The following is a 27,975-nucleotide window of genomic DNA, read 5'->3' on the forward strand; positions in this document are numbered from 1 at the left end:
AAAGCATTGGATAAGTTTTTACTGTAGACATTTCATGTCAGCAGTATCCTTTTGAAGATTACCTGCCGCTGTGCCCTGTGGGTAGAGTGGGAGAGCAGTGGCAGGACTGACGGAAAAACCTCCCCTCCTTTCTTCCTTTCCTATCCTTGGGAAACATCCTTATTCCACAACAGTGCTACGACTCCTTCCACAGTCCACTTATTAAAATGGTCAACAAGCTCTTGGGATTTACTTAGAAAGCAAAATTGTCCCTCAACATCAAGACAACACACAGACAGGCATCTACAGGCCCCCTTATTTTATCTTAAGATTCAATGAATTATTTGGACTGTGGTCATGCATATTGTATTTGTAGAATCAGAAAGATAAGCCACTTATAAAGGTCAGATGTATATACACTAATATTATCATAGTCTAAAAAAAGCAATTATTTTAGCCTTGATGAAAATTAAAAATATTGTCATAGTATTATCAATATTTCCGGAATCCACTTCATTGAGAAAAATTGTTATTTGCCTTCTAGTTGATTTCTTCTTGAATTTGATTTTAAGGTAATGCTCATAGTCAACCTGTGTAATATATACATCATAACCAAAACTATGCATTAACTCATACCAAATTACATTTTTCTATCTTCTTGTCATTTTTTCTACTTTTAAAATATTCCCTAAAAATTAATGTTATAGAAAGTCTACATACACTAATGAAATATTACATTTATTCAATTAATTTAATTTAATTTCAAAAGTATTTCCTGAATGCTGTAATGTGACAAACACTATGTTATGTAGTATGGGGGATAGAATGATAGTTTATAAATACATGCTGCACTCAAGGAATGTGTAAGTTAGCATTCCATCACCTAAACATCATTGGTACAAAGACAATGCAAGTTATGTTTGTTTCCAGACTGAGAACAAAGGGAGATTTTACTGAATAAGTGATAGTTCAAGTGGACAATAAAATATAAATAAGGATTTAATAGTCTCCAAAAGGATCAAAGACATTAAAAAGCAAGAAAAGCAGCACAGAGTTTGCAAAGTCAGTTTTCCTCAGACATAGTCAGCTGGAGCATACCACTAGTGGGCCATACGGGCTGGAGAGAGGACCAAGGTCTGTAGGTTATGAGGGTTCTGATTGGCTACAGTGGACACACATAGATGTTTCCAAGCATTTTAAGTCAGGAGTATACCATTTAATGGAAATAAAAGACTGCAGACCTTGGAAGAGTTGTGATACTTTCTGGTCCAGCACTTCACTCTGGGTTTTTATTTACTAAAGGCAGCAGCCTGCTTCTCTGTGCAGCACCGTTTCTACCAGACAGGGAAATATAGACTAATGTTACTATTCCACTGCCTTGTAGTACTCAGTTCTATGTTTCACATTTAGGAAAAATAATACCTGCACCGAGAATTTGTGCTCTTCACTTTAGGGGAATGGTTATATCCACCCGTTTGGTTCCTGACCACACCCAACACTGACAATACTTGCATTTTGATGTATTTTTTCAAGTATTTAATTTGGACAGAATGCTACATTAATAAATAGTATTTATTAATAATTTATATATTAATTATTAATAAATATTTATATATAAATTATTAATAAATATTTGTATATAATTATTAATAAATTATATATGTATATAATATTTATATGTATATAATTTATTAATAATTTTGATTTTTGCTGTGAGAGTGTAACATTAGGCCTCATGGATGAAACAGTTACATTAAATAGTAAGTAAAACACATAGAATTTTGTGACACTTACCTCCCCAAAGTAGATATGTTATCTTACTTTACACACACACACATATATATATATATATATATATATATATATATATATATATAGTGGGCATCTTGGCCTGCTAACTCCACCAGTACTCAGTGTTTCTGTAATATCCTTTCTTCATTGGTGCCACTAATGGAAGGTTCTTATAATCTCTCATCTGAATTATTACAGTAACTGCTAGTCTGGAATTATTCTTCTACCTCAAGTGATCTATAAATCACCTTAAATCCAATCTCTTTGCTATGACTTGCAAAACTCTCTGTGTCTAAGTATCACCATGTCTAAATACCACTTAAAATCTTTCCATTTTATGCAATGAACACAGATCTGTGTAATCCTACATACAGTCCCTATAGTTTCATGACATCTCCATTCAAATAAATATCTACTTAGAGGAAATTCTACTATTTCTCTACTTCACCTAGATTATTTGTCATCACTGAAAAATCTGTTCATGACCGATTTTCTTCAAAAAGTTTCCCATTTCCCAGCTTGATCTAGTAAGTTTCCTTTGTATTCACATAGGAATCTGGGTTTTTGTTTTGTTTTGTTTTATTTTGTTTTGTTTTGTTTTTTCGTTTTTATCAGTACCAGGGATCGAACTCACAACTTCCTGCTTGCAAGGCAGGTGCTTATGCTGCTGAGCTAAATCTCCAGCCCCAGGAATCTGTTTTTACCTCCATCACTGTTCTTGTCAGATGTGTGCCTTCTCATGTACAGGAACCCTTTTGAATTCATGTGTTGGAACAATGATGAAATAATTACTCAGTTAATATTATCGAGCTATAGATCAAACTTATTTAACTGTTGTAAATAATGGTTTGTCATAATATGATGGGGCAGCAGGGAGTCAAACTTTTAGCTTAGAAATCAAACCCTTTCACACAAAGCCTGACATTATTCTCCTCTATTCCTAGCTCCAAAGATGAATTTAACTTCTATCACCTAGAAATTCTTGGAAATTTGGCAACCCTCACCTAAAATATATTCATTTTATGTCTGTACATTTGAAGGTTCTTAATTCTTGAAGGACCACATTAATTGTCAGCATCTCTGTTAATTAATTTTTCTAATTCTTCCCAGTTGGAAGTAATTGTGCTTACATCTGAACTCCTTTAGCAGAACATTATCAGTTATCTGTATCTCTCTTCTGGTGCTTCTCTATTCTAGTTTGTGTTATAATGGTGTTTATAAGACCATTATAAGTTCCTTAGGTCATGTTCCAGGCATAGCCCCCATTTGTCTATTTCACAGTGGCTAGCTTGGGTCATTTTAGATATATTTTAACCACGAGAGATGTAAGGCTGGAGGGCTAATTGAAATCTTTTGATTTCAGTATTAGAGTTTTATCAAATTAGATCTCAAAACAAAAAGCATAGTTGTTAATAACTGAGCTGTGATGACACTTTCTGAGACACCAGAGTGAAATTTGGAGGCAGAAATATGCATGGATTCTGTACTGTGTTCATAGTATTGACAACTGGCATTAAAAATAGCAAAATTTCTAGACTGATAAACAATTTCTTACATGAAAATCTTCCATAACTTAGTCAACTTGCTTACTTAAAAATAAAATAAATGGTTTCTGAGTGACTCAACATTTGTAGTTACTAGAGTGTGTTTGGGGTGGACTTTAGTATCAAGTCAATTGTTCCCATGATATAACACTCTATGACTTACCGTTAGCCATTGTGCTACCTTAAAAGCTTTATTCACTTCTAACAATCTAGAATAATTACAGGAGAAATGTCAGTACAGAACTGATATCTGTTCTGAAAGAGTCAAAGCTAGGACTAACAATTGCATCACTAATAATCTATAAATTAATATATCAGAAGAGCTAGGAATTGGTCATTGCCTTTGGATTCTGGAGAAAGCAGGTATATCAAGAGAAGATATACTAAAGCAACTGCCTCATCACAATCCAAAATTGAAGAGGCCTTAGAAAGAGATTTGAGATTAATGACCATAAAGTATTATGGAGCCTGTCCATTACTTCTAGTGGTCTCTCTTTCACTTCTTAATTACTTTCAGACTTCCTAGAAAGTTTATTCCAAGACAATTTTGTTTGAACACAGCAACTTTTATTCATATCTAACATGGGTTGTTTTTAGTTCTAATTTCAAAAGGATGACCTATTGGCATACATACCACTTCTAGGATTCTCTTAATCATTTCTTTGAATTTAGAACTGCTAACAATGTTGGATTGCATTGCCAGCTAACAAAGACAATGGATGTCACAAAGAGGAAATGAAAAACTCTGAGCAGCTCAAAATCATGTTATAAAACATGTGATTAAATCAAATGAATCATACTTTAGCATGAGAATTCACTTTATACACTTTCATTCAAAAGTCTTAGTCTATCGCTGTGAGATTGTAACATTAGGCCTCATGGATGGAACAGTTACATTAAATAGTAAGTAAAACACATAGAATTTTGTGGCACTTACCTCCCCAAAGTAGTTATGTTATCTTACTTTACACGTAGAATACCATTCCCATTTTACAGGAAAGTATTCAGTAAATAAATTTAAACACAAGAGACCCAAATGTTTGCATAGAACTTCAGTCTCACAAAAGAAATTTGACCAAATATATACAACTTGAATAAGAAAATGTATGTTCCTTCTATACATTTCAGCATATTACTTTTCTAGATTTTTCATTCTGTAAAACTGCTTCCATTCCTATCCTTAGTACTTTCTCATTTGATTAAAAATGTGGCACAAAACAGAAATTATGAAACACTTTATTTCAAAAAAGCAGTGTTTTCATTGATTTTAATTATTTAGAACATTAAGATAATATGCAGATCTTAACCTACACAATAGAGATAAATTGATTTTCTCGTGCCTCCACAGCATTTAATCCTGAAAGAAATTTTATTGCTCACTTTTGATTTTGGCAGCTAGCCCTTGATAGAAACTGAATGAAAATACTGACTATAATTTCTCATTTATCTTTGCTAGTTATAGATAAGTCTGTATATATTGTTTTTATCTCTTCTTAACATCTATCTCATCCCACAGGGAAAAAATGGTGTTGAGTAATTTTTTGATGGGACTGTTATCGCAAAAAACTCTCAAGACAGCAAATGGTAACTGAGAATGTCAGGAAAGAAAATTTCTATGTAATACCGTTCTTTTTAATTCCTGTGTGATAGGCGTCTCCTTCAGAGAAGTCTGCTAGACAGTGGGATACTAGGGTGTCATCACCCTGCTGTGAATGAACCTCTCCCAGAGGGAAACCGCTTATCTATCTTTTCTTTGATTCCTATGGGATTAATTTTCACTCACAATGTGAAATGACAGGAAGTGTTTACTCAGAAATATTTTTTGCTTCATTTTAAATCCTAGTCCAGGCTTTTATTTATATGTTTCTGAAATGTTTACCCAACAGAGAACCAAATTTTATTCTCTAAGGCATTGAGAGCTATAGGACATGGAATATGCCACCGTGTGGTTTTATACATCCTCAGTACCAGAATTTTACTATGAGAGAATATAGTTCATTGAGTCTCATTATTAAGATATGTAATACTTATTTATAATACTACATGTATATATATGAAATATCAATTTGTTAAGATAACAAAAATATTTTAAATAAAACATGTTTTGAATTAAAGCTAAATTATGCTCAATTATATATCTTTTACACATACATAGCTATATGTAAAATGTTCACCTAGCTATTTCCCTGTTGCTTGGGAACTGGCAACAAAGGTCGCAAAACAGGGAAAACTGAGAATATCACATTCAAAATAGACTGCAAATAATTGGAGGTAGATATTTCTTGAGGATAAAGAGACATGGAGTGGATCTCTGCAGAGTGGAGACCTAAAGAATCCTGTGAAATAGGCTACAAGGATCCACAGTGAACTAGCATGCAGTTCCAGAAGCCAGATGAATCACAGAAAACAGTGGAACTCACCAAATACAGTGTAATTATGTACACAGTTAAGTATAAATTATTTTTCATATTTTTCCAAAATCTGTCTGAAGTATCCCAACATCAGAAGAAGGAGAGAAGGAGCAATTGAGCTGACTGTTTTAATCCTTCCCCCAGGAAATTTCTATTTTATACAAGTGTGCACTGAGCCTTAATGACTCAAAATAAATAAAATGCTTTGAGATATTCCAGCAATGTCGTGCAGCAACAGTAAAATAAGCTTCAACAGCTCAGAGGTACTCTATTGTCTGTATTCCCCTCTTTAGAAACTGTCCCATTTAGCTGATCTGCATATGGGTGTCTGCTTCCTGTCTGAGGGTTAGTTGTGATACAGCTTGGGATTTGCCTGGGATGCTCCAAGAATAGCAAAATAATGAAGTAGCTCTGCTTCCTTGCCCTAACCTAAGAAGCATTTTGGAGCATAAAAGTAGAAGTTGTAAAACTATTTGGTTTCAAACAGTAATTATAGCTAAGAGAAAACAGGAAAATAGAGATCATTGTAAATAAAAGTTATGTCACTAAACTCGTGTTATACACTCCAAAGTATCCTTCATTCCACTCAAGCAAACATAGCCTATTAATCAAATATTACCCATTATGCCAATACCAATCCAATATTATCCATTATAATACAAATGCATAACTCCAGAGTGAGTTTGAGACATTGAAAATGTCAAAGTAAAGGTGAATGTACACAACTGCTACCTCTGTGTATGCATATATTGTTATGTTTGTGTTTACATTTGGTTTCCCCAAGACTGATCTCACCAGATGCCAAAACTTTCCAATGACATTGACTTGAATACACCTAGGTCATTAAAATGTCATGAAAATCTAAATAGAGATCGAGGTTGCTTCCATTCTCTACAGTATCCCCAGAGCGCCTTCAAAGAAGTGTCCTTTGGCCTCTCAAAGAAGGAGATTTTGAAATAAGAAACTGAGCACAGGCTACTTACCAGAGGTATGTTCTCAGGAACCAGAGGCAGAGCAGAGGGAAACTGAAATCAATTGATGAAGTTATTTGATGGGAAACTGGAGACTGTCTCTGAACTCTCAGTGTAAGACATTTGCTTTAGAATTGTCTTACCAAAGAGAAAAGAAAGTTGAAGTATTTATATGTGAACTCCATGTGTTAGTCACTTTCCTTGTCCTTTCCTTTTCCTTGGGCAAAATACATAACAACCTTACTTAATTGTAGGAAGGTTTATTTTGGCTCATGGTGTCAGAGGTTTCAGTTCAGCTCAACAAATATAAGTACAGAAAGAACACGGTGGAAGGATCTGTGCAGGACAGCTGCTTGTTACATGCTGGCCAGGAAATAGAGCAGAAAATGCGATCTCTCTTCCACGTCACAACCACCAGTGACCCACCTCTAAGCAGGTCTCCCTCCTAACAGTAAGTGAGTGCTTCAACTTATAGCACTCTACAGTGCAGTCACAAGCCCCATACTGAGCACATGGAGGTGGACAGTGGGGAAGGATTTCCAATCCAAACCACAACATCAGTGATTGGTGGAGGATTAATCCAATAGTCAGAATAGCCCAATAATATTTTGCTCTCAGGATTTCCAGCTCAATATCCAGATCAGAAGTGTCTAATGACAAACAATTCCCTCAATCAATAGATTGAGCTTCTGAAACCCTGAAATTGAAGTGTTGCTATTATAATAAATTCTATAGAGATATTGTTAGGACCACAACAAAATATGCACATTTGGTATTCTGAATGGATGGAGATACTTCAAATCATTCTGAAATTAGCTAAGATGAAGAATGAGTTGTATGAGTTAGCTTTCCTATTCCTGAGACATAATACCCAATATCCAAAAGTTAAAAGAGAAATGATTTAATTTGGCTCACATTTTAATGAATTTTATTCCATGGCTACTTGGCTCCACTGCATTAACATGATGGCAGCAGATGTGTTCAATTCACTATGGCATATATGAATGCCAGAAAGGAAGAAGTGAGAGACTAGACATAATTCCAAGGCCATATCTCCATGTATGAGCCATATATACCCACAAGTGGATACCAACCCCTGAGGTAGATCCCAAAGCCAATTAAATTAATACTGTACCCAAACCAAAACATTTTTTCATATCTTTTTTTTGTGTACCAGGAATCAAACTTAGGACTATACAGTTGCTAGGCAGGCACTGTGCTGCTGAGCTGTATCCCTGGCCCTCCATATGCCTTAGAAGACATGATAGCTGTCTTAGTTACATTTCTCTCTTTGCTACAGGAATTGAAAAACAATGCCAAATTTTGCATCAGCTATTCTTTGGATAGTTTGGCATATATGTTATTCACTATTTATTTAAATGATCTTTGGTAGTTAACAATCTGTTGTCCATCAAGCCTTTAATTTGCCTTCAAAAATTGACTTTGGGCATGATATATTGTTAAATTATCGATGTGAACTAAATAAATTCTTTGGTTGCATGTTTTCTTTCTAACATTACTGGATTGTTTCCTCCAAACCCTGCTGTCTTTTCAAGGAATCTGTTGGAAATTATTCTCATAATCTTTCTTCTGAGATTATAGTGTTAGTCACTTCACTCACAAAGCATAATTGCCAGAGGTTTGGAAAGGACTGTATTTTTTTAAATCAAAACTTTCATTTTATGCATTTTTCCTTATCTGATCTCAGTTCCTGCCACTTCATTAGAAACTACTGGTGAGTAAATGCATTTCTTAATCTGTGCCCATGTGTTATTGTTTTATGAGCGAGAACATAAACATTATATTGATTACGTGTAATTGTTTATACATTCGATGCTGTGTTTTGAACACAAGTTTTAAAGGAATATTCATTCCACATATACCTACAAATTTCATAAATGACAGTTTGATGTTACTACAGTTTTGTTATCATTCTTTTTCAGATCTTAAAAAACACGTAGACTCATTAATGTACATATTAAAACCAACTGTAAACCTCTCAGTAATTTGTACGGAAACCCAGTCACGTTTGGAGAAGAGACTGCCAGACTTCTCAGTCCTCTACTTTGCTTGCCTGTAGCTACACCCCAAGTTTTTTTTTTTTTTTTCTAGCAAGGAACATTTTGAAGGAAATTTAACTTGAAAAGCATGCTGCTGAAGCTAAACCACACACTCTGCAATATGAATAAAAATGATTCTTACTTTATTGTTTTTCAATTCCAGAAGAAATCTGATAGACCAGGCCAGGTCAGTAGCACCTTATGATGTCTAAATAGTAGTTTCATGAAGATTTTTCAATAATTTTCTCTAAAAATTATAATAAAATATGGAACAGAGTAGAAAAAATTTAAATCATATATATATATATATATATATATATATCACTCCTTAGTTCTAGAAAACTTGTTTGCTATCTTCTATTCAGGTTATTCTTTTTAGAAATAAATTTATTGCATACATTTATAGCTCTAAAAATCCATTTCATACCAACAATTCAATGATTTTTTGTATTTTTATTCAATGATATCATAAATCAAGTTTAGAATGTTTTATCAATCAAAAACAGTAAGTATACCATTGAACTTTTAGCTCAGTTTTTAGATGTGAATTCTAAGTTGAGTCTATATAGAAAACAAGTTTTCAGATACAAAACCACAAAATTATGTGTTTACTTTCACAAACTCAGGAATGAATGTTTAGAATCTTTCTAGATTCTTAGTCAAAATGTAATGTCCTTTATAAAATTGAAGTCTGCACAGCTGTATCTAGGAATGCTTGCTCATGCAGACTAATAACAATTTTTATTAACTATTGGGGTAAGGAATTAGAAATTCAGGAACTTACACAACCACATTAAAGTGAAATCCAAAACCTTAAAAGAAAAATGCATAACTATATTTATGTTCATATAATTTTCTTTTCAGTTTCACTTATGCAATCCAAAAATGGAGTAACTTGAGGCTATTTTTTCTAATGTGCTAAAATTTTTATGATGCATGTAAAAATTAATCAGCTCCAGTTCTCCAAATTCTAAGATCCATTATGCGAAGTCTTCATAATTGTAAAAATATGTAGTTGATGCATTTTTTTTTAACTTGGCTGCATTTGAGAACTACAATTGGCTCAAAATTCATGGTAACTAAAAAGTACAGTGGACAAAAATTCCTCAGATACATTAATTCTGTGCCTATAACTAAAGAGGCGAAGCCCTGGGCATCATGGATATTAAACAGCAAGTGTTCTGCTTCTGCAATTTCAAACTGCTTTTCCTACTTGAATTTTTAAAAAGTAACTGAGGAGAATAAAGTTATTTACTGCATCTAAATGTTTTCACTACTTAATCAAGTTATACGGGGTAGAAAGTGAAAGAGTTTGTTTGAGACAAAAAGAGATTGGGAATTATTATAAATGCACACATAGACAAAGCATATTTTACAGCTCAAACTGAAATTTTTCAGGCAAGAATGCTTTTAGAAAATCTGTGAGTCTGTGCTGGTAACATTTTGTTTGTATAAATTCACAAATGCTCTCAAGTTAGCACACTTCCACCTGCATCCCTCAGATAAACAGACTTGAAAAACTTTATCATCATAATTTTTAAAAAATGCATTATATCATAAGTGAAATTTGATAGTGGGCTTGGGATACATACTTCAAAGAGATGCATAATGCATAATAGGTTTATGCTGTAGTTGTTGAATGCATTTAACACTTTTCTATTTTATTTAAAAGGTGTTTTGATTTTAAAAAATTTTGTTATTTAAGAGTATACCAATATTACCAATAAATTTCTGGTGTCACATTGACATGGAGTTAAGGCTTCTCAGAAAACTGATTTGGTAGTAATAAAAATATTTAACGTTCTATATACTACTCAGAATTTATTCTGTATTTTGGAATACTCTCCATTTTTAAAAAGATAACTCTATATGTGAATAAATTGGATGTCTCTCAGCTAATTTCCAAAATCTGATTTCTTAACCTTTAACCAAATTTCATAGATTTCCTATTATGGAAGATTTACATCTTTAAATTTTCTAAAGCAAAGATCAACTACATCATTTCTGAAATGGGCCTCATCGCTGATTGTTATTTTCTTCAGCACTTGGGGTAGGGCTCTAGTCATACAATCCATGTGGGCATGAGTCATACGCTAAACAGACTTTGCAAACTGTTTATCTTTCTGTACATATCATGAATAATATTTAGATGAAATTCATATTTTATGTTGTCCATCATTTAAAACACTCAAAGAGAGATAAGGTACTATTAAAGTTTCTGATTCATACAACAATGAAAAGTTAACCAGTATTTACTCACTCGTGAATGTCGTATTAGGTCACTCTTCATTTCTGTAGACACATCAATTTCTTTCACACTCTCTCAAGAATGTATTTAAGTGAGAATGAAGTTGAACCCATATAAATATATGTTTGCATATATCTGTGTACTTAACTTGTGGTTCCAATTTTGGTATCTACTAGAGTTAGCAATGTATTATTTATGACATTTGCCAAAAATAATCCTACATAAATAGCTTTGTATATAATACCTCACAAACTTCTTTACTGCTACAGCCCACTTTATTTAAACTTTTAGTAGTAAAAGAATCCAGTCAGCAGTGAGCACAATTGCTGAGTTGGGGCCTCAATAATAATAGCAAGGGTTATGTAGCTTTAGATATGTGTGCTAGCTTCTTCTTTATTGTATACCTGTAATTAACAACGGGATCTGACTAAAATCATGGAAGCTAATCATCGATATAGGAACCTTACAAATGTAGATCATCCTATTCTTTAGCATAAAAGGTTGAAGCTATATATTGTCAAAGCTTCTACAGGCTGGTTGTAAACTTAGACATAAATTAAAGATCAAAGACATTGTTTCATGGAGGTCTGCTGAGCTCTGAGTATTTTATCCTCTCCAACTTAATCACCAGTGTAATAATATTAAGAGATGGCACTTTTGGAAGGTGCTTAGTTTCTGAGTGTGGGGGCCTCAAAACTGGGATTACTGCTTTTTAAAAATGGTTTCAATGAGCTGCCTTGCCCTTCTATCTGTGAGATCATAGCTAGATGATTTCATCTATGAACCAAGAAATGTACCCCCAAGAGACAACAAATCTGCTAATACCTTAATTGTAGACTTTCCAGCTTCTAGAACTGTAGGAAAAAAATTATTGTGTATAATCTGCAGTATTTTGTTATAGCATCCAAACAGACTAAATCAAGATCTTTAGGACTGAAGGAGGAAAAAGATATTATGACAAGATTGTACAGTCTCAGATGTTTCCTCAGACAGGCCATAGTCCCTCTCTTTAAAAAAGTCTTCTGCTTGCTTTTAAATGAAAAGTCCAGATATTGCGGTGTGGTGGTGTACCCTTATAATTCCAGCTCTCAGGAGGCTGAGGCAGGAGGATTGCTGTGAGCTCAGTTCAATGCCAGCCTGGCAGGCAACATAGTGAGTTCAAGCCTGAACTACAAATTTTTTCCTGGGGCAAGAACTCATCCCCCAAAAAGCCAACCTTCCCCCCAAAATCCAGATATTTCACTATTTTTACTAACCTACAAAGTATATTTTAATATTATATAGGTATGATGACACCAAGAAATCATGCACTACTGAAAAAATACTTTGTTGTCACTTTTAAGAAGGAAGAAAGATGAGTTGATTGATGTGTCCTATGTTACAGTCAGGCAGTGGTAAGAGGTTCTGGTGTGCTACTGTATTGTAAGATGACTGTGGACAGTGATAATATATGTATACATTTCAAAAGTCTAAAAGAAAGGAGCTTGAATGCTTTTACCATGAAGAAGTGATACATATTTTAGGAGTCAGTTAAGTTCAACCTGATTTAAACTGTATATACATTACATACATGGATCAAAAATATCACAGCACCCAATAAATAAATTCAATTTTTGTTTCTACATATCAATTTAAAAGAAATTTAATCAAGCAAACAAACAACAATGTGCTACAAGTTTCAAGAAAAGGAGGATGTCATGATCATAGAGCTACCTAGGGAAGTGCAGGAGTTGACCACAGATAGAAGGAGTCAGAAGAAAGTATGTACAAAGGGCAGCTTTCATTGTGGTTTTCATAGGAAATCTGGGCAGATTTAGGTCTGGCTGGTTTAAAAAATTTCACTGGACTCTGAGAAATGAGGGCTGAATTTTCTGGTTATGAGGTTCCTAACCTTGTGGTGATTAGGAAAGAGAAACATTGCCTGCTAGAGTGTAAGAACCAGATAGCTAGAGAAACAAAGGCTCTGGATTGATTAGTTTGCATATGGAAAGGAAGTCATTTACTCTAATTCATTAGTGCTGAGGAAGACAATCACTTTTTAGTCAGTGAGACTCCAAACACAGAAGCATCAAAAAACAGAGAATAATATTTAGAGTTAGTTCTTTGAGATCCTAAAGTCTAATTAACAACATAGAAGTTTTACTTCGGTTTAAATTAAGGTAAGATTTACACACAGTAAATCATACTGATCATAACTGCCTTTGATAAAAGCATTGATTTCAAGAGAAATACAATTTCTTTTTGGCAATGCAGTGCTTTCTGGCAATGCTTTTCAGTCTATTGTAACAGAGTCTCAATCAAGGTAGAATTTATTTTAGCTCAGTGTATTTTTTGTTTAGTTTCTAGATATAAGGGAATACAATAAATCTAACTTTTTTGTTTTACTCCTTTCTGACCTATTGCTTGAATATAGGGACAAATAACCCAAGAGAACCGTTAAGAATAGTTTCCTTACTATTCGGTGAAGTTGAAGATGAGTGTGTTTCTTGGGCTAAAGATATATTTAAATTGCATGAATCAATGCCACATCCCCGCTCCATGCTGGGGTTTAAACCAGAGCAGTCTGGTGTGTCAGGCTCACATTCTACCACTGAGCTACTTTCCCAGCTTTTTTTTTTTTTTCCTTTAATTTTTCTCTGTTTGGTGTTTTTGTTTAGTTTTTCTTTTCTTTCTTTTTTCAGTTTTTTGCTTTGTTTTGTTTTGGGGATTTTGTTTTGTTTTGTTTCTGGTTTTGAGGCCGAGTCTTACTATATAGCCCAGACTGGCCTGGAACTCATGGAGTTCCTCCTGTCTCAGCCTCTTGAGTGTTGAGGATTACAGATCTGTAACACCGAGTCTGGCTTTATTTATTTATTTTTTTTCATTCATTTTACTTAGAGACTAGTTTTCCCTGCTTGTGACCCTTCTGCTTCACTGCAGGAATGTGCCATTGCATTGCTTCTTAGCTCTTGCTGCTAATCAAAAGGCAAAGAGCTGTTTGTAGAAGCTCCACAAAATACTCCACCACCAGCCAGAGACAGATTTACCAGCTTGGTTGTGGAATTTGTATCTCTACTTCTAACTAACCCTGACTCAAAACCGAAACATGCTTTACCATCCTTTCAAGCAGAGTGGAGATGGGAACACAACCTTGCAATGTGGTGAGCAAGTTCTAAGCTAAAATTTGTTCCATGTTTACTTGGCATAACCTGGTATGATCCTCCTTTTCCGACCACGTTTCCTTATATTATCTTCCTCAAATTTTAACACCATCTACATAATAAACTTGTAAAAACTAAAAATTTTTGTATAAGAATCTGATTTTGCCTAAGATTTCATTTTTATTATTTAAATTTTTGTTTTAATTTAGTTCTGTGGTTTCTACTTTGTTGTTATTTTAGTGGAAAACAGTGAACTAAGAAAATTATTGCATGAAAAATGACAGGAAATACTATGTAATACTACGTTAATTGATTGAAGACTTGGGCTACTAAAAGTCTATAAAAGCAAATTTTCTAAATGTTAAAACTCTCAGATTACCCAAAAATAACATTGGCAAACTGAGAATTTATACATATTTCTATTTCCAAAATTGAACCCTATCTACTAGAAGCTTTAAGATATTTAAAGACTTAATGAAGTTAAGAATTTCTCAGACTATTTTTGACTTGCAGATTCTATTGTCTCTGTGTGGAGTATTGTTGTCTTTGGAATGCATTTGTCTAAGTTTAGGCTCAGGCAAATACTTGGAACTGCAAAGCACATAAAATAATGAATGATGCATTTAAAAAATGAACACATACCTCAATGCTGAAGATATATTTGAACTTCATTTGTCTCTAGCCAAGAATGAAAGACAGTCAGATCCGGTATATCTTCTGTGAAAAGAAAAAGCAGTAGACTGAAAACTAAACACAGGCACAACTGACCTTCTGATTGCTTTGTTTAAAAATGAATGATATGCTAGAATAAAGTTCTATAGATTCTTAACTCAAGAGATGTGGAAGGTATTCACAGCCCCACCAAGAATCTAAAGACAAAAAATACTGTAGAATATTCTAGACAATACAAGAAGTACTTCTTCCTAAAACACATTGTAATGGTTTATGTTTAGATGTCCTCAAGAGCCTAATGTGTTTATAGGTGGGAATTTTGGAAGGTGATTGTATTATGGGGTGTATAGCTGACTTGTTAGAAGTTAGATTCTGGTTGGAAGAGGCTTGTCCCTGATCTGTGTTCTGAAGGGCACATCTGTCTTCCTCATCCTCTCTTGGTTCTCTTTTTACTTCCCTGTGGCTAAGCACTGAGTTGCTGTCATGTACCGTGTCCTCTGCCACATTGTCCTGCCTTGAAGCCAGCTGACTAAGGGTAAACATAAGCCAAAGAAACCTCTCCTTTCCCAGTTGTGGTGTCAGATATTGTGTCTTAGTGAGGAGATCGTGTCTAAGACATACATTAATAAAGTATGGAGTCTCTCTGTGTGTATATAACCTTAAAAAGAATCTCAATATTTTATGACAGTTTTGCTAATATACCATACTTTCCAAAGGTTAAAAAAATTCTCTACTTTCCATTATTTTCTACATAGACAAGTTTTTTTTTGTTTTGTTTTGTTTTTTTTGTCTTTTTCCTTTTTATCGGGGATGGAACTCACGACTGCCTGCTTGCAAGGCAGGCACTTATGCCACTGAGCTAAATCCCCAGCCCCAAGGTCTTATTTCTTAAATAATCTATTTCAAGTAAACAATGTTTTAAATAGAGCCACCAATAAATTTTAAAGTTTCACATTGAAGCATTACATTTAAAAGTCTATTACTTTCAGAGCCATGAAAGTTTCATACAAAGACCATTTTGGTTCTGTGAAGATACAGATGAAATTTAAAGAAGGAGAATTTGAAAATTTGCAATAAGGAATTTGAAATTCAGTTGAGAAATAGCAAAATCTATGATTTAATATTGCGTTCATAAATAAATATTTAAAAAATGAACTTTCTTATAACTTCTGGGTTTTTTTTTTTTTTCTTTTTTCAACTCCACTCTGAATGGGAATGACATTAGAAATTTTACCTGAAGTCTTCCGTTTTCAAAACTTTTTAAAATGACTTTAAAATTCAGTAATATGGATTAAAACTTTGGAGTGTTCTAAGATTTTAAAACAGAGAGAGTGAAACTTTGGATAACAAAAAAGTAAGAAAAATAATCCTGGTCCAAATGTATTTTAAATGTATTATATCTTAGAATGTTTATTTTGTGTAACCACTGACTAGATTGGAAAAAAATACTTTTTTTTTAGGATTTACAGAAAAGTAAGAATGAAATAATTTGATAGAAAATAATTTATCTACTATTTTAATATAATTTTGGTTTGAGTTTTATTATTTTAACATCAGGAGCCTAAGGAAGCCAAATGACATGACTAACTTTGTGCAAGAATGCAGTCTATAAGGTGTTGAAGATTCTGAGTGGGAAGCAGTCAGGATGAGAAGATAAGGCTGGAGATTTAGCTCAGTGGCCTAAGCGCCTGCCTTGCAAGTGCATGGTCCCGAGTTCAATCCCTAGTAACCTCGCCACCCACCAAAAAATAAAAAAGAAAAACAAAAGGGATGAGAAGATAAACTTCTAAGAAAACAATATAAATACAACATAATTTAGTGGTCTAACTTATAGATGCCGGGATTATAGTAGTTTTCTCTGTTCTTTGCTTGCTATGGTCAACTATAGTCTGAAATTATTAATGGAAAACTTGAGAAATTAAAAAAAATTCGCTAATTTTAGGTGGTACACCATTCTGAGTAGTGTGACAAAATGTCACACTGTCCCACTCCTATTAACCTGGGATGTGAATCATTTCTTTGTCTAACATCTGTACACTATCATATGCTCATTTTCAGTGTTTAGGTTGATTATTGCAGAATCACAGTACCTATGCTCAAGTAATCCTTATTTCAAAACTATGTAGTTAATCTCTTACTTTGTTTAATGTATGAACTACATTTTATGATAGGTATATGCATATAAGAAAAAAATAGTGTACATAAAATTCAGTACAATCCCTGGTTTCAGTCATTCACTGGGTGTCTTGCAAAGTATCTCAGGGGTAAGTGTACATTGTAGTATAAAGAAAGCACAGAGGAATCCAATTAACTATTGTAAAAGGGTCTCAGGAGAAACTTTCATAAGGGGATTATACTAACCAGAGATTTTAAAAGATAATGAGCATAAATGATTTTGCAGGTGGTGAAAGAAGAGATCTAGTGTTCTAGAAAGTATAACATGCAGAAATATAGAGCAATGAACAAAAGACTTGTCTTTAGAATTTTACTTTTGAATGGTGAAATACAATTCATAAGCACAGTGTGTGTGTTGAAATCTCAAGAGAAAAATAATGAAGTACACACATCATGTATCCCTTTATAGTCCAGAATTTCCCAATTCTGTGTATTCCTAAATATCTTCCTATTAAAGTCTTAAAAATATAGATTCAAATAATCTTAGCACGCTGAGAGTTGAGACAGGAAGATATCAAGTTGAAGCCAGTCTGAACAATTTAGCAACTTAGTAAAACCTTTAGAAAGACCATCTTTTAAAATAAAAGAAACAAAGGACTGGAAAAGTTGCTTAATATATATATATATATATATATATATATATATATATATATTGTATACAGTAATACTTTAGTTCAGGAATACAACTATGCAGGAACAATTTTTTTTGTGTGCAAAGAGAAGCATTTGGTGCAGTTTTGCTTTCATTTTCAAATTCTGCATCAGGTGACAAAAGTGACAGTGGCCACCTTCCCTGCATGAGCATAAGCATGACTTTCCTAGAATTGTGGAATGAACTGAGTCTGTGAACCAAGATACCACTGCTTATGCAAGTGCAGTGTTGTATATAGTATATGTGCATATATGCATATTGAGGCAGTCAGTATAGAGTGCCAAATTAATTGGTTTTGAAATCTACCTGGTGAATTTCTGGAATATTCTGCTGGGTTTGTATATATGGGTCACAGAAGTGTGACTTGTGAGTATATGTCTATACTTCTCTGGCACTTTTCCCCTGTTTTGATTGTTAGCCAGTATTAACTGAAGAATTTTTTGCTCCATGTCCATCTCCCATGATGTTTCTGCCTTGGAGGTAGCCAATCATAAGCTGAAACCATGAGCAGGTTTGACCTCTGTTCCTTTAAGCTCAGGGAGGACAATGCTGAATAATACATAAAAATGGTCCTGGAAAAGTGTGGCCATTTCTGTGACTGCTGCTGACTATGTGATTTAAATTAGTTTATAGAAGGAGTTTAGAAGGATTTAAAAATGTGGTCCACAGAAGCCAAAGAATGCTTTAATGAAAACTTGATGGGAGATTCCAATCAGAGCTAGAAGACCAGAATACTAATAAGAATGTGGACAGTAAAGGCAGGGCTCATGACTTTTCAGTTGTGATCAAGGATCCTATTGGAAAATTAACTAGAGACCATGAGTGTTACAACCTGGTAAAGGGCTTGTCTGCATTTTGCCATGTCCTGAGACTTTGCTGGACACTGAGACTACAGGTAGCAGAGTGATTTATCTTGTGGAGAAAACTTCTAGACAGCCCAGTATTCAGGCCATCCTTTTAATACTGTTGGTTGCTTTCACTTGAGTTTTAGTAAGATTTGGGGTAAAAACCAGAGCAGAAAACTTTGAAAATCTTAAATTTTGCTGCTGAAAGAATCATATGTGAAGTTTAGACTAAAAGTGGTATGACTACTGAAGAGATTATTTCCATTTAAAAGAAATTTAAGCACTTTCACAGGGACAACAGGCAAGGTTCCGTAAGGGAATTTTAGCAAGAAACTAACAGTGAAGCTGGTTGTGTTATTCTACTCTCAGAAGGCTGAGAATTGTCACAAGTTTGAGGTCAGTTTGGACTACATAGTTAGTTACAGGCCTAGCTGAACCAAGTAGCAAAACTCTACCTCAAAATGAAAAATAAAACTAAAAAGAAAGACACTACTTTTTATAGGCTCAAAGGAGAAAACATGTAAACATTCCTTTGAGATGAGAGACCCTGGGTCACCTCCTTGAGAGGAACTACCTAGAGAATTGAATCCATGAGATTCATTTTATTCATATCAGCTATCCAGGCACTAAGGAACAATGCTGCCATCATTCAAGGGAGCTTGGATACTAATAGACTTTCATGTTGTACGCATGTTACTGGTTTTACTGGCATGCAAGATGTAAGAGTTGTGGGGTCAGGGAGGATTATACCTAGTTTGAAAAGAAAGCCTGGATGTACATTAAAGCCAGGGTAATGCATAAAGCTGTAGGAATGAAGCTAAAGACATAAGAAGAATCCAGGAAGTCAGGGATTCCAAGAACATGGAATATCTACCAAAGAAATCTAGAAGGCAATAATGGAGGCAACCCAAGTGAAAGGACATGTTGACTGCAGCCACTAATGCCACAGAGGAAGGCCAGTGCCTTCTGAACTCACACCCATATGCCCAGAACTTGAGCTATAGGGCTTAATGTTTGCCATGATAGGCTTCAGTTTAGCTTTGATCTGATTTGTTTTTATTCCCTCAACTCCTTTATTTTGGAATGGGAATGTTTATCCTGTGCCATTGTACCTTTGGATTATGTAACTTCTGTTGATTTTTATAAACGTTCTGAGCTCAGAATATGCATTGAGTCTCAGAGAAGGCTTTGGCTTGGAATGTTAAATACTGCTGGAACTGTTAGGAGTTTGAGGAAGCAATTTATTGCATTTCAATTGTGTGCAGAATAATTACAACATGTTAAGCAAGATTGGTAATTTAATGTGTTTATTTGGATATTAGGAAAACGTGTTTTCATTATAAGTTAGTAAGGGGTGGGATGTGACGGGGGAGAGAACCAGCTGGGTGGGCTTTAATATTTACCTGGAAAACTGAGAGACTCACTTCTGGGTGTGTCTGGGTTGACAACGGAAATGTGGTCTTAAGTAGGTTGTATATCTTTCTCCTCACTTCTTCTGTGATAGGTCTGAACAGGTTTACTACCCCACATCCTTCTACCACAGTAGACTGTGCATTGAACTGTTCCTGTCTTAAATTGAGTGTCAAGATTTAGCCCTTAGGAAATCTAGATTTGAAATGATGAAGTTTTAAAGTACAATATTGAAATTTTATTTGCGTTAGAAAATTTTACTTCACAAAATTGTACAGAAAGGTGAATTTCTGGAAAGACTGAGATGAAAAACAATACCTTACATACAAGTGCAAAATGTCAGGTATTCAGAAAACAGAGCCTATTGGTGAGTTGAGGGGATAGATGAAGAAACAGCATTCACAGTAATTTTGTACTGAGCACTTTGCAAAAATGATGAGGTGGAGGAAAAAAAAAGAATTCTAAACAATAGCAAATTTGAGAAAACCAGGGTGGTGATTAAGATGTAGGACTTTAAGCTTCTTATGTTACATCAAACACAAAAGTGTTCCTAGATTTAATAGAAGTGCACACTTTGGAAAGATTTGACAAGGAAATGTTTTTAAATGGCATTGTAATTAATAGAAAAAGAAAATAAGGGACAATGCTTTAGAAGGCATGTCTGATTCAAAAGAAAAATCTTCCAACCACTCATTGCATGATATTTTCCCATGGAGATAATTTTTAAAAGCTTTGGCTCACTTGGAAAAGAAATACTGAGGCCTTTTTGTTATTACTTTAACTTATCCAATCTCTAAACCAGAGATACCTCAGAGATTCATTAGAAATTCCCAAACCCAGAAAAAGGAAAATCCCAATAAAAACAAACAAACCAAACCAGACCCTTTAGGAGCTGAATTTTGAAGTTCTAACTTCCTGATTCTAAGGAAAGGTCACATTTTAGTTGCAGAATAATAGTAGGAATAGGTTTTAAAATACTACAGTTAAAATAATGAATCCTTGCCATGTCTTTCAGATTTGGCACACATAAATGTTTAGTGTGATTCTAATACAAGTTGTGAATAAAATAAATCTTATTCCCAACCAGTCTTCACATTAAAAACTTTTATAGTGTAGTGGTCTTACTTTTCTTTTCTTTTACTTTACGATTAGTTTTTCTGTGATTTCATTAGATGTTTTCAATGACCAGGATGACACTAAGTAAGAGAAAGTTTTACCTTTTCTCCACAAATAAATGAAGAAAAAAGCATTTTAAGAAAGTTCTTTCCTGTTTTTTGATGAAATTTTGTTTTTAAGTGTTAAGGCTTATATTTTTACAATACTTCTGAGCTAGCTACTGCCTTTTCTTGATACGAGAAGCATCATTTCTTGGCGTAGAACTAGGAAAAAAAAACATCCAATAAACTCATCAACACTGTTTCATAGGAGGTAATGTCTCCTTAGAACATTAAAAAAACCAAAACCTTCCATACCAGTTTTCACATGACCCGGAATATTAGATAGCTCAGGGTGTGACTTTTATCAGTTTTTACGTGCTCTAGGTAAAAGTTCTTTGTCTGAGGAACATTTGGCAAAAATATTTTCCCAATCAGTGGATTTTCTTTTTGCTCTGTTTTTTTATTTCTTTTGATATTCAAAAACCTTTTAATAAGTTAAGAGCCAGTTGTTGATGCTTTGAAGTACTTTCTATGAAATTTGGCTTTTGTTCATTGAACTCTTTGCCTATCCTTGTGTCCTAAAGAAATTCAAAGACCCAATCCAAAACTGGACATCTGAGATGAATACGCAGTTCTCAGATGAAGAAATACAAATGGCAAATAAATATATGAAAAAAATGTTTGACATTACTAATCATTTGAGAAATGTAAATTAACACAATACTAAGATATCATCTCACTCCAGAAAGTATGGCTAATATCAAGAAATCAACAAATAACAAATGCTGGAGGAGGCATGGAGAAAAAATAACCCTTCTCCATTGTTGGTAGGAGTGTAGACTGATACAGTATGGAGATGCCTTACAAAACTAGGATTAGAGCTCCCTTTGACCCAGTTATTTCCCTTCTGGATATTTTCCCAGAAGAAGTGAAAACATTGTACCACAGAAATATATGTGTACCCATGTTTATAGCCACAAAATTTGTAATTGCCAGATCTTGGAAACAATACAAATGCCCATCAACTGAGGAACAGATAAAAAAAAAAAAAAAGTGATATTTTTATACAACGGAATATTATTCAGCCACAAACAATAACAAACTTGAGGCTTTTATATGTAAATGATGCAACTGGAAACCATATTCATAAATGAAATAAATCAGACTTCCATGTGTAAACACCATATTGTCTCACTAGTATAAAACACTTTAAAAGTAAAGAAGATCCAGGAGTTACAATAGATATGGTAAAAGGGAAAGAAACTGCTTAAAGGGAAATTATATTTTGATCAGTTATGCATCCCTGCATTTGGTAACCTGAGCAACTATTTTGAAGATAATATGTGCAGTGCATGTGCACAGCAGGCAGCCCCAGCACGTGACTTGGGACTGGGTGAGTGGCTTGGTGGCTCGGTCTCCATCTGTCCTTCTTCGGGTGCCATCATGGCGGATGCGGCCAGTCAGATGGTCCCTAGCTCGGCTCTGGTCTCACCATCCTGTCCCAGCTGCGCATATAGCATAGTGTGAATATGTTTCTAGTAGTTTGCATGACAAAAGAAGTCTAAGAAGTGGTTGAGAAACACACTGAATACCTAAATTTTAAAAAGTGGTACAGTAAAAGCCACGTTAATCCTCCCCAAATACTCATCCATTAATTGAACCGATTTATGTCAATGTTCTTGGTAGTTGCTGAAGCATTTCCAAGTTCTCTTTTGTGGCTGTTTTTAGTTGTATTATTAATTCTGCCTCAGTGTCCTGATTCAAAAGGTTTAATTTCATGGTCATTTTGGGAAGAACCAGAAGTGGCACAGTACCAGATATGGTGACTAAGATAGATGAGGGCACACTCTAATGCTTTTATTTGACAGAAAATTGCCCTGAATGTTCATTCAATGAAGTGTATTCAGAAAAGGCCTTGACTGTTTAAATTTGAAAACAGTTAATGCAGTAAAGAGACATTGTTTCCCTAAAAGTAAGCTCCCACACTTTGAACACCCTTGCACCATAGTTCTTAATAATGTGTCTTTTAATGGAATTTTTAAATTCTTAAGTATTCAATGCAGTTTTCAACCACTTGTGTATTTTACAGAAGAATGAGTTCTAAGAAGTATCAGAAAAATCTCCTGTGCTGCAGCAAATTATGATTTTTGAGTGCTCAAGGATGTTTGGAAGTTTATAGTTGGGCAACGTAAATCCAGAATACCTTCCAAAAAATTGTATTTGTGTATTTCCTTCCAAGCTGTATTTTTTCTGTTGTATATGCATTCTTTTGAAAAATATTTTAATTAAATATAATCATTATATACCACTGTGACAAATATATTACGTCTTATTATTTTGTTTGTTTTAAGAAAGGACAAATATGGTTGTATCCAGAATAACAAAAAGTCAGGATCAAATATAATCTCAAATAATAATACAACAAAATGTATTTTACATGACAAAGCATTATTTTAGTATTTAAAAAGTATTTTCTTCACCTCTGGAAAATTATCTTTTTACTGTTTTATTCATTTTTCTTCTTAGAAAATTGCCCATTTCCTAATATTCATGAATGCTTGAAGTTTCTCAGTGTTTTACTCAGTCACTAACTTTTTTAATAAGAGAAACAATTTAGTAATTTTTAAAATTGTAGCTACACATTTAAAACTCAGTTCTGAGATAGTTTAGCTTATCATCAGCCTGCTTACAAAGAGAAACCCGTGTTTTCTTTTGCATTTTAATTTCTCCTTCTTGCTCCCATCATTTCTGCAGTTGTAAGGCTCCCGTCACTCTAGATAACAATAGCCTTCCATCTTACAACTACAAGTTAAAAAAAAAAAAAGAAAAGTGAGAATAAAATAAATGTGTCCTACTGTATATATCGCAATGTCCTTTTAATACAGAAAAAAAGTTTGATGTTTTTCTACAGATTTGGAAACTAACAATTGGAAAATCATGCATTGATACTTGAAAACTAATAAAGAGAAATGTATCCCATGTCACTCTTCTCATTAAAGATTGAAATTATAATTAAAAGAAGAGCTTTTTCAAATAGGAAGGGGAACAAATAGAGGATGCATAAAGGTAAGGAAAGGAAAGATGTTTAAAACAGAGAACTGAAAGAAAAATAATGGAAACCGACCTGTGAATAGGGAGAGGAAAGTAAGTTTAAAGGAGGAAACGGGAATAGGAAAAAAAGAATTAAGATATAGAAGGTGGAAGTATAAATTCTCTGTGATGAATATAATCATTGTGTCTGGCAAACATAGTAATAATTTTTTTTAAAAAAAGAAGTGATATGAATTATAAAGTGTTCTAAAAACTTTATTTAAAAAATTGATACAATAGAGTGCTCATGTGCTAATTTTCATCATAAATATGCATTATAATGTCCAACTATTATTTATAAGGGGATAGAAAAGTGACTTCTGGGAATTGTCCATTACTATTGCAATATTGACGAACATTACCTAACAGTAACGGGCTCCCAGCCGGTGTACTGAGTTGAACTGTGCTGAAATGCTGCCAGCCAAGGGGCAGGTATTAAAGCGCAGAACAAATGGCTGAACAGGGGCCTAAAAGCTGCGATCAGGAAAGGTTCACTTAACATAGAGACGGCACAAGTTTCGAGCAATTGCCTTTACTTAGTAAGTGTGGAATTACAAAAGGCTATTTATTACAGGCTGAAGGGGCCCTGCAACTTGCTCAAAGACCTTTGAAGAAATTCAACAGTTATAAACTCTCTCTCAGTGCAGAAGCAGTAAAACCTGGGCAAACCCCCAAAGCAGCCTGCAAAGTTTCCATTAAAAAGTTAGTATAATCCTTGTTATAATAATTGTTCTCCAAAATGACTTTTTCTTTCAATTATGTTTTAAAGGAGAGATACTGTATCTGGTTATTTTTCAGAATTTCTTTAAAATGTATTTTATCCATTTGGAAAAACAAAACAGTTTCATGAGGGTAAGGTATTAAACCCAAGGCTTCAAAAGTTTAGAAGGAATGTATTCCAACATTAAGTTTCTTTGAAATGGTTTGTGAGCACACATTAAAAGTTACACTGTTAATGGATTTACTGCAGCAGAAAAGTTAGTGGGATTTCTCCATTGTTTGTACAAGAAAAAAACTTGGTTACAGGACACTGGTCCATGTTTTTTCATTCACAATTGGATAATAAATTGATTACTCTAAGGATTAGAGTAAATTAAAAGAAAATTCTCAAATATTCAACATTCTGGTATTAATTTCAGTGATATGTTTATAAATATCAAGTATGTTTATAAAATATCATGAATATGACTTAACTTTGCTTGGAATCAACTTCAGTGTGGCAAACCACAGGAATGGGCAATGATAACAATTTGAGAGCTGAAACAGAAGAATACTGAATAGATTACATGTATATGAAAAGTAAATGACATTAATGTACCTAAATGGATAATAATTGCTAAAGGAAAAAATTAAAAATAAAAAATGAATTTATTTTTCCACTCTAAGAGCAAAATCTACATTTTTCCTTGGTATAAGATTAAATGGTCATTTCCAAACTATCAGAATAACAGTGCTTCAATTATAAAAGACTTTAGAGAAACTTAAAAGCAATAAAAACAGATGAGGGGGAAATGTATGTCAATGAATTCTCACTGAAGTGTCACAAATCAGGATAAATGCAGAAAATCTTATTTTAAGGGAGAAATATAAGTGAAAAGAAACTATAGATATAAACAGCTTAAATGAGTTTGGATGAAAATGTTATTTTGTGATAATCATAGCCATCTTGTGATAATCAGATCAACAAGTAGGAACCATTACTGCCAAATTTTGTGAAGAATGTCCCAACATGTGTTCAAAAAATAACTGATTTGAGCAAATTTATAAGAAATATGTTATTGAACAATGAAAATAATCTAACAGTTACTATCTCTAAGAATCACAAGCTTTGGTTTTGTGTTTGTGATTTGGTTTGCGGTGTGCCATGAGGGCAAGATGCCACTGCACTCCTGTGAGAAGATAGTTTGCTGATGAGCATGTACCAAACTGTGATTTGTAACCAGAAGTATATTGGTGAATACTGTGTACTTTCCTTTCTAATGATAGAATTTGAGGTAGGAAATCCCTAAAAAATGTAATCTTTATTTAGAAATAAAGAAATCTAAACCAAACAAATTTTAATACATATTCAACACATATGAAAATATATAACAATATAGCAATATAGTCAACATTAAAAAAGATACTTAAAATATGTACAGATGAAGGTAACACATATATAGCAGGCATTTTCTTATATTTATCACATATTTCCAAATAAAAATGTAAAAGTTGATTGTTATTACATATATATATATATATATATATATATACATGTATATACACATACACACATATATATGCATATACACATACACATACATATATATATATATATGCATATATGCATCAGGGTATTTTTTTGGCCAGGAGTCAATATTTACTGTAATATGTCCTAAATCAATTGATTTTTCAATACACTAAATATTATTACCTGTAGACACCATGGGACTCCTTCTGCATAATGAATTCCAGTCGTCTTACAGAGTTGCATATGAAAATGTTATCAAAGAGTTTCAGAATCTGGATTAATAATTTTGCAGCATTATAACAAATAGGTAGTCCTGATGTTGTGTTCTCTTTTTAGTATATAAAATATATTTCATTGCTTACATTATAGTAGCAGATTAAAAACATCTGCTCACCTGCCACTAGTCCACCAGCAGCAGAACATCTCAGTTTATTCTCCATAGGCTGCATGCACTGGGGCTATAATTCAGCTGCTAGGACTGGATATGGGGGAGATTAATACTCAAGAGCCTTGGAAATGGAAATAGTACTTTCTTGCCAAGATTAGACACTGATAGACTCCGTTTGCTTGTTCGCTTCTCCCTCTGCTCTCGTCACCACCCTTCCAAATTTAATAACTTGTTTTTTTCCGCTGTCCTTTCCATTCCTCTTTTTACAGCTCCATCACCTGTCATGACAATTAAGAAAGATCGGACGTCCAGAAACAGCATCTCTTTATCCTGGCAAGAACCTGAACATCCTAATGGGATCATTTTGGACTATGAGGTCAAATATTATGAGAAGGTGGGGAAACAATGTTACAAGCTTGAGTTTACTTTTTTTCATGAGCTGTGCTCTTGCAAAGAAATCAGTGATACGGCTAAAAAGTTTCTAGAACTCTACTGAGAACCATGGTGAAGTGATCTCTTATTTATAGGAAGAGTAAGGCTTAGAAATTGTGCTGTCAAATGTCTTCTATTTTATAGCAATAAGCAACATCAAAGATGCCACTTCCAAATTGAAGCCAGTTAATTACAATAGACCACACATTTATGTCCTTTCATTCTAAGATCTTTGCTCCACTAACAGTTTTTATTTTGGGGTACCGGAAATCAAACTCACAACCTTGTGCTTGCCAGGCAGGTGCTTGTGCACTGAGCTAAATTCTCAGCTCCTGTAACAATGTTATAGTGATGCCTTAATCTGTTGATGAACTAACCATCCTTTAATTCATTGCCTCAAGCACAATTCTCTGACCCTCACATTCACGTGAATTTCATTTAACACAGATAGGGAAATTGGCATAATTTTAACAAAAGCATTGACTTACTGAACTAATAATGAAAAGCATTTTTGACTGTGGAGAGGAAAAATTAGAAGTTAAAGGTGGATAAATAAATTTCTGTCACATCATAAAACTGTGGTTCAGTAAGGCAATTATTAAAAACAAGTTTATGATTATACATGGAATTCAGAAAGTGACATTTTATCATTCTAGCACTTATTTCCTCTTTTTAAATTATAAAGAAATTTGAAAACATGATATATTTGAACTTTATCATCAGATGCGGTTCTCTTTATAGTTATTCATGAGAAAAATATATTTGTTTATCTGCTGCAGT

General features: G+C 33.8%; 1 protein-coding gene across 2 annotated transcripts in view; it reads left to right on the top strand.

Moving 5' to 3' along the window:
• Epha3 (EPH receptor A3) overlaps positions 1 to 27,975 on the top strand; it is a 368,574-nt gene that overhangs the window by 266,381 nt on the left and 74,218 nt on the right. For both annotated transcript variants that reach the window (XM_063224777.1, XM_063224778.1), the window contains exon 6: positions 27,033 to 27,157. In XM_063224777.1, the coding sequence (XP_063080847.1) occupies positions 27,033 to 27,157 (125 nt within the window). The remainder of the gene's footprint in view (positions 1 to 27,032; positions 27,158 to 27,975) is intronic.

Source organism: Cavia porcellus, unplaced genomic scaffold (assembly GCF_034190915.1).
Source record: "Cavia porcellus strain 051 isolate PalLab524CR breed Dunkin Hartley unplaced genomic scaffold, mCavPor4.1 scaffold_15, whole genome shotgun sequence".
Classification (NCBI taxonomy): domain Eukaryota; kingdom Metazoa; phylum Chordata; class Mammalia; order Rodentia; family Caviidae; genus Cavia; species Cavia porcellus.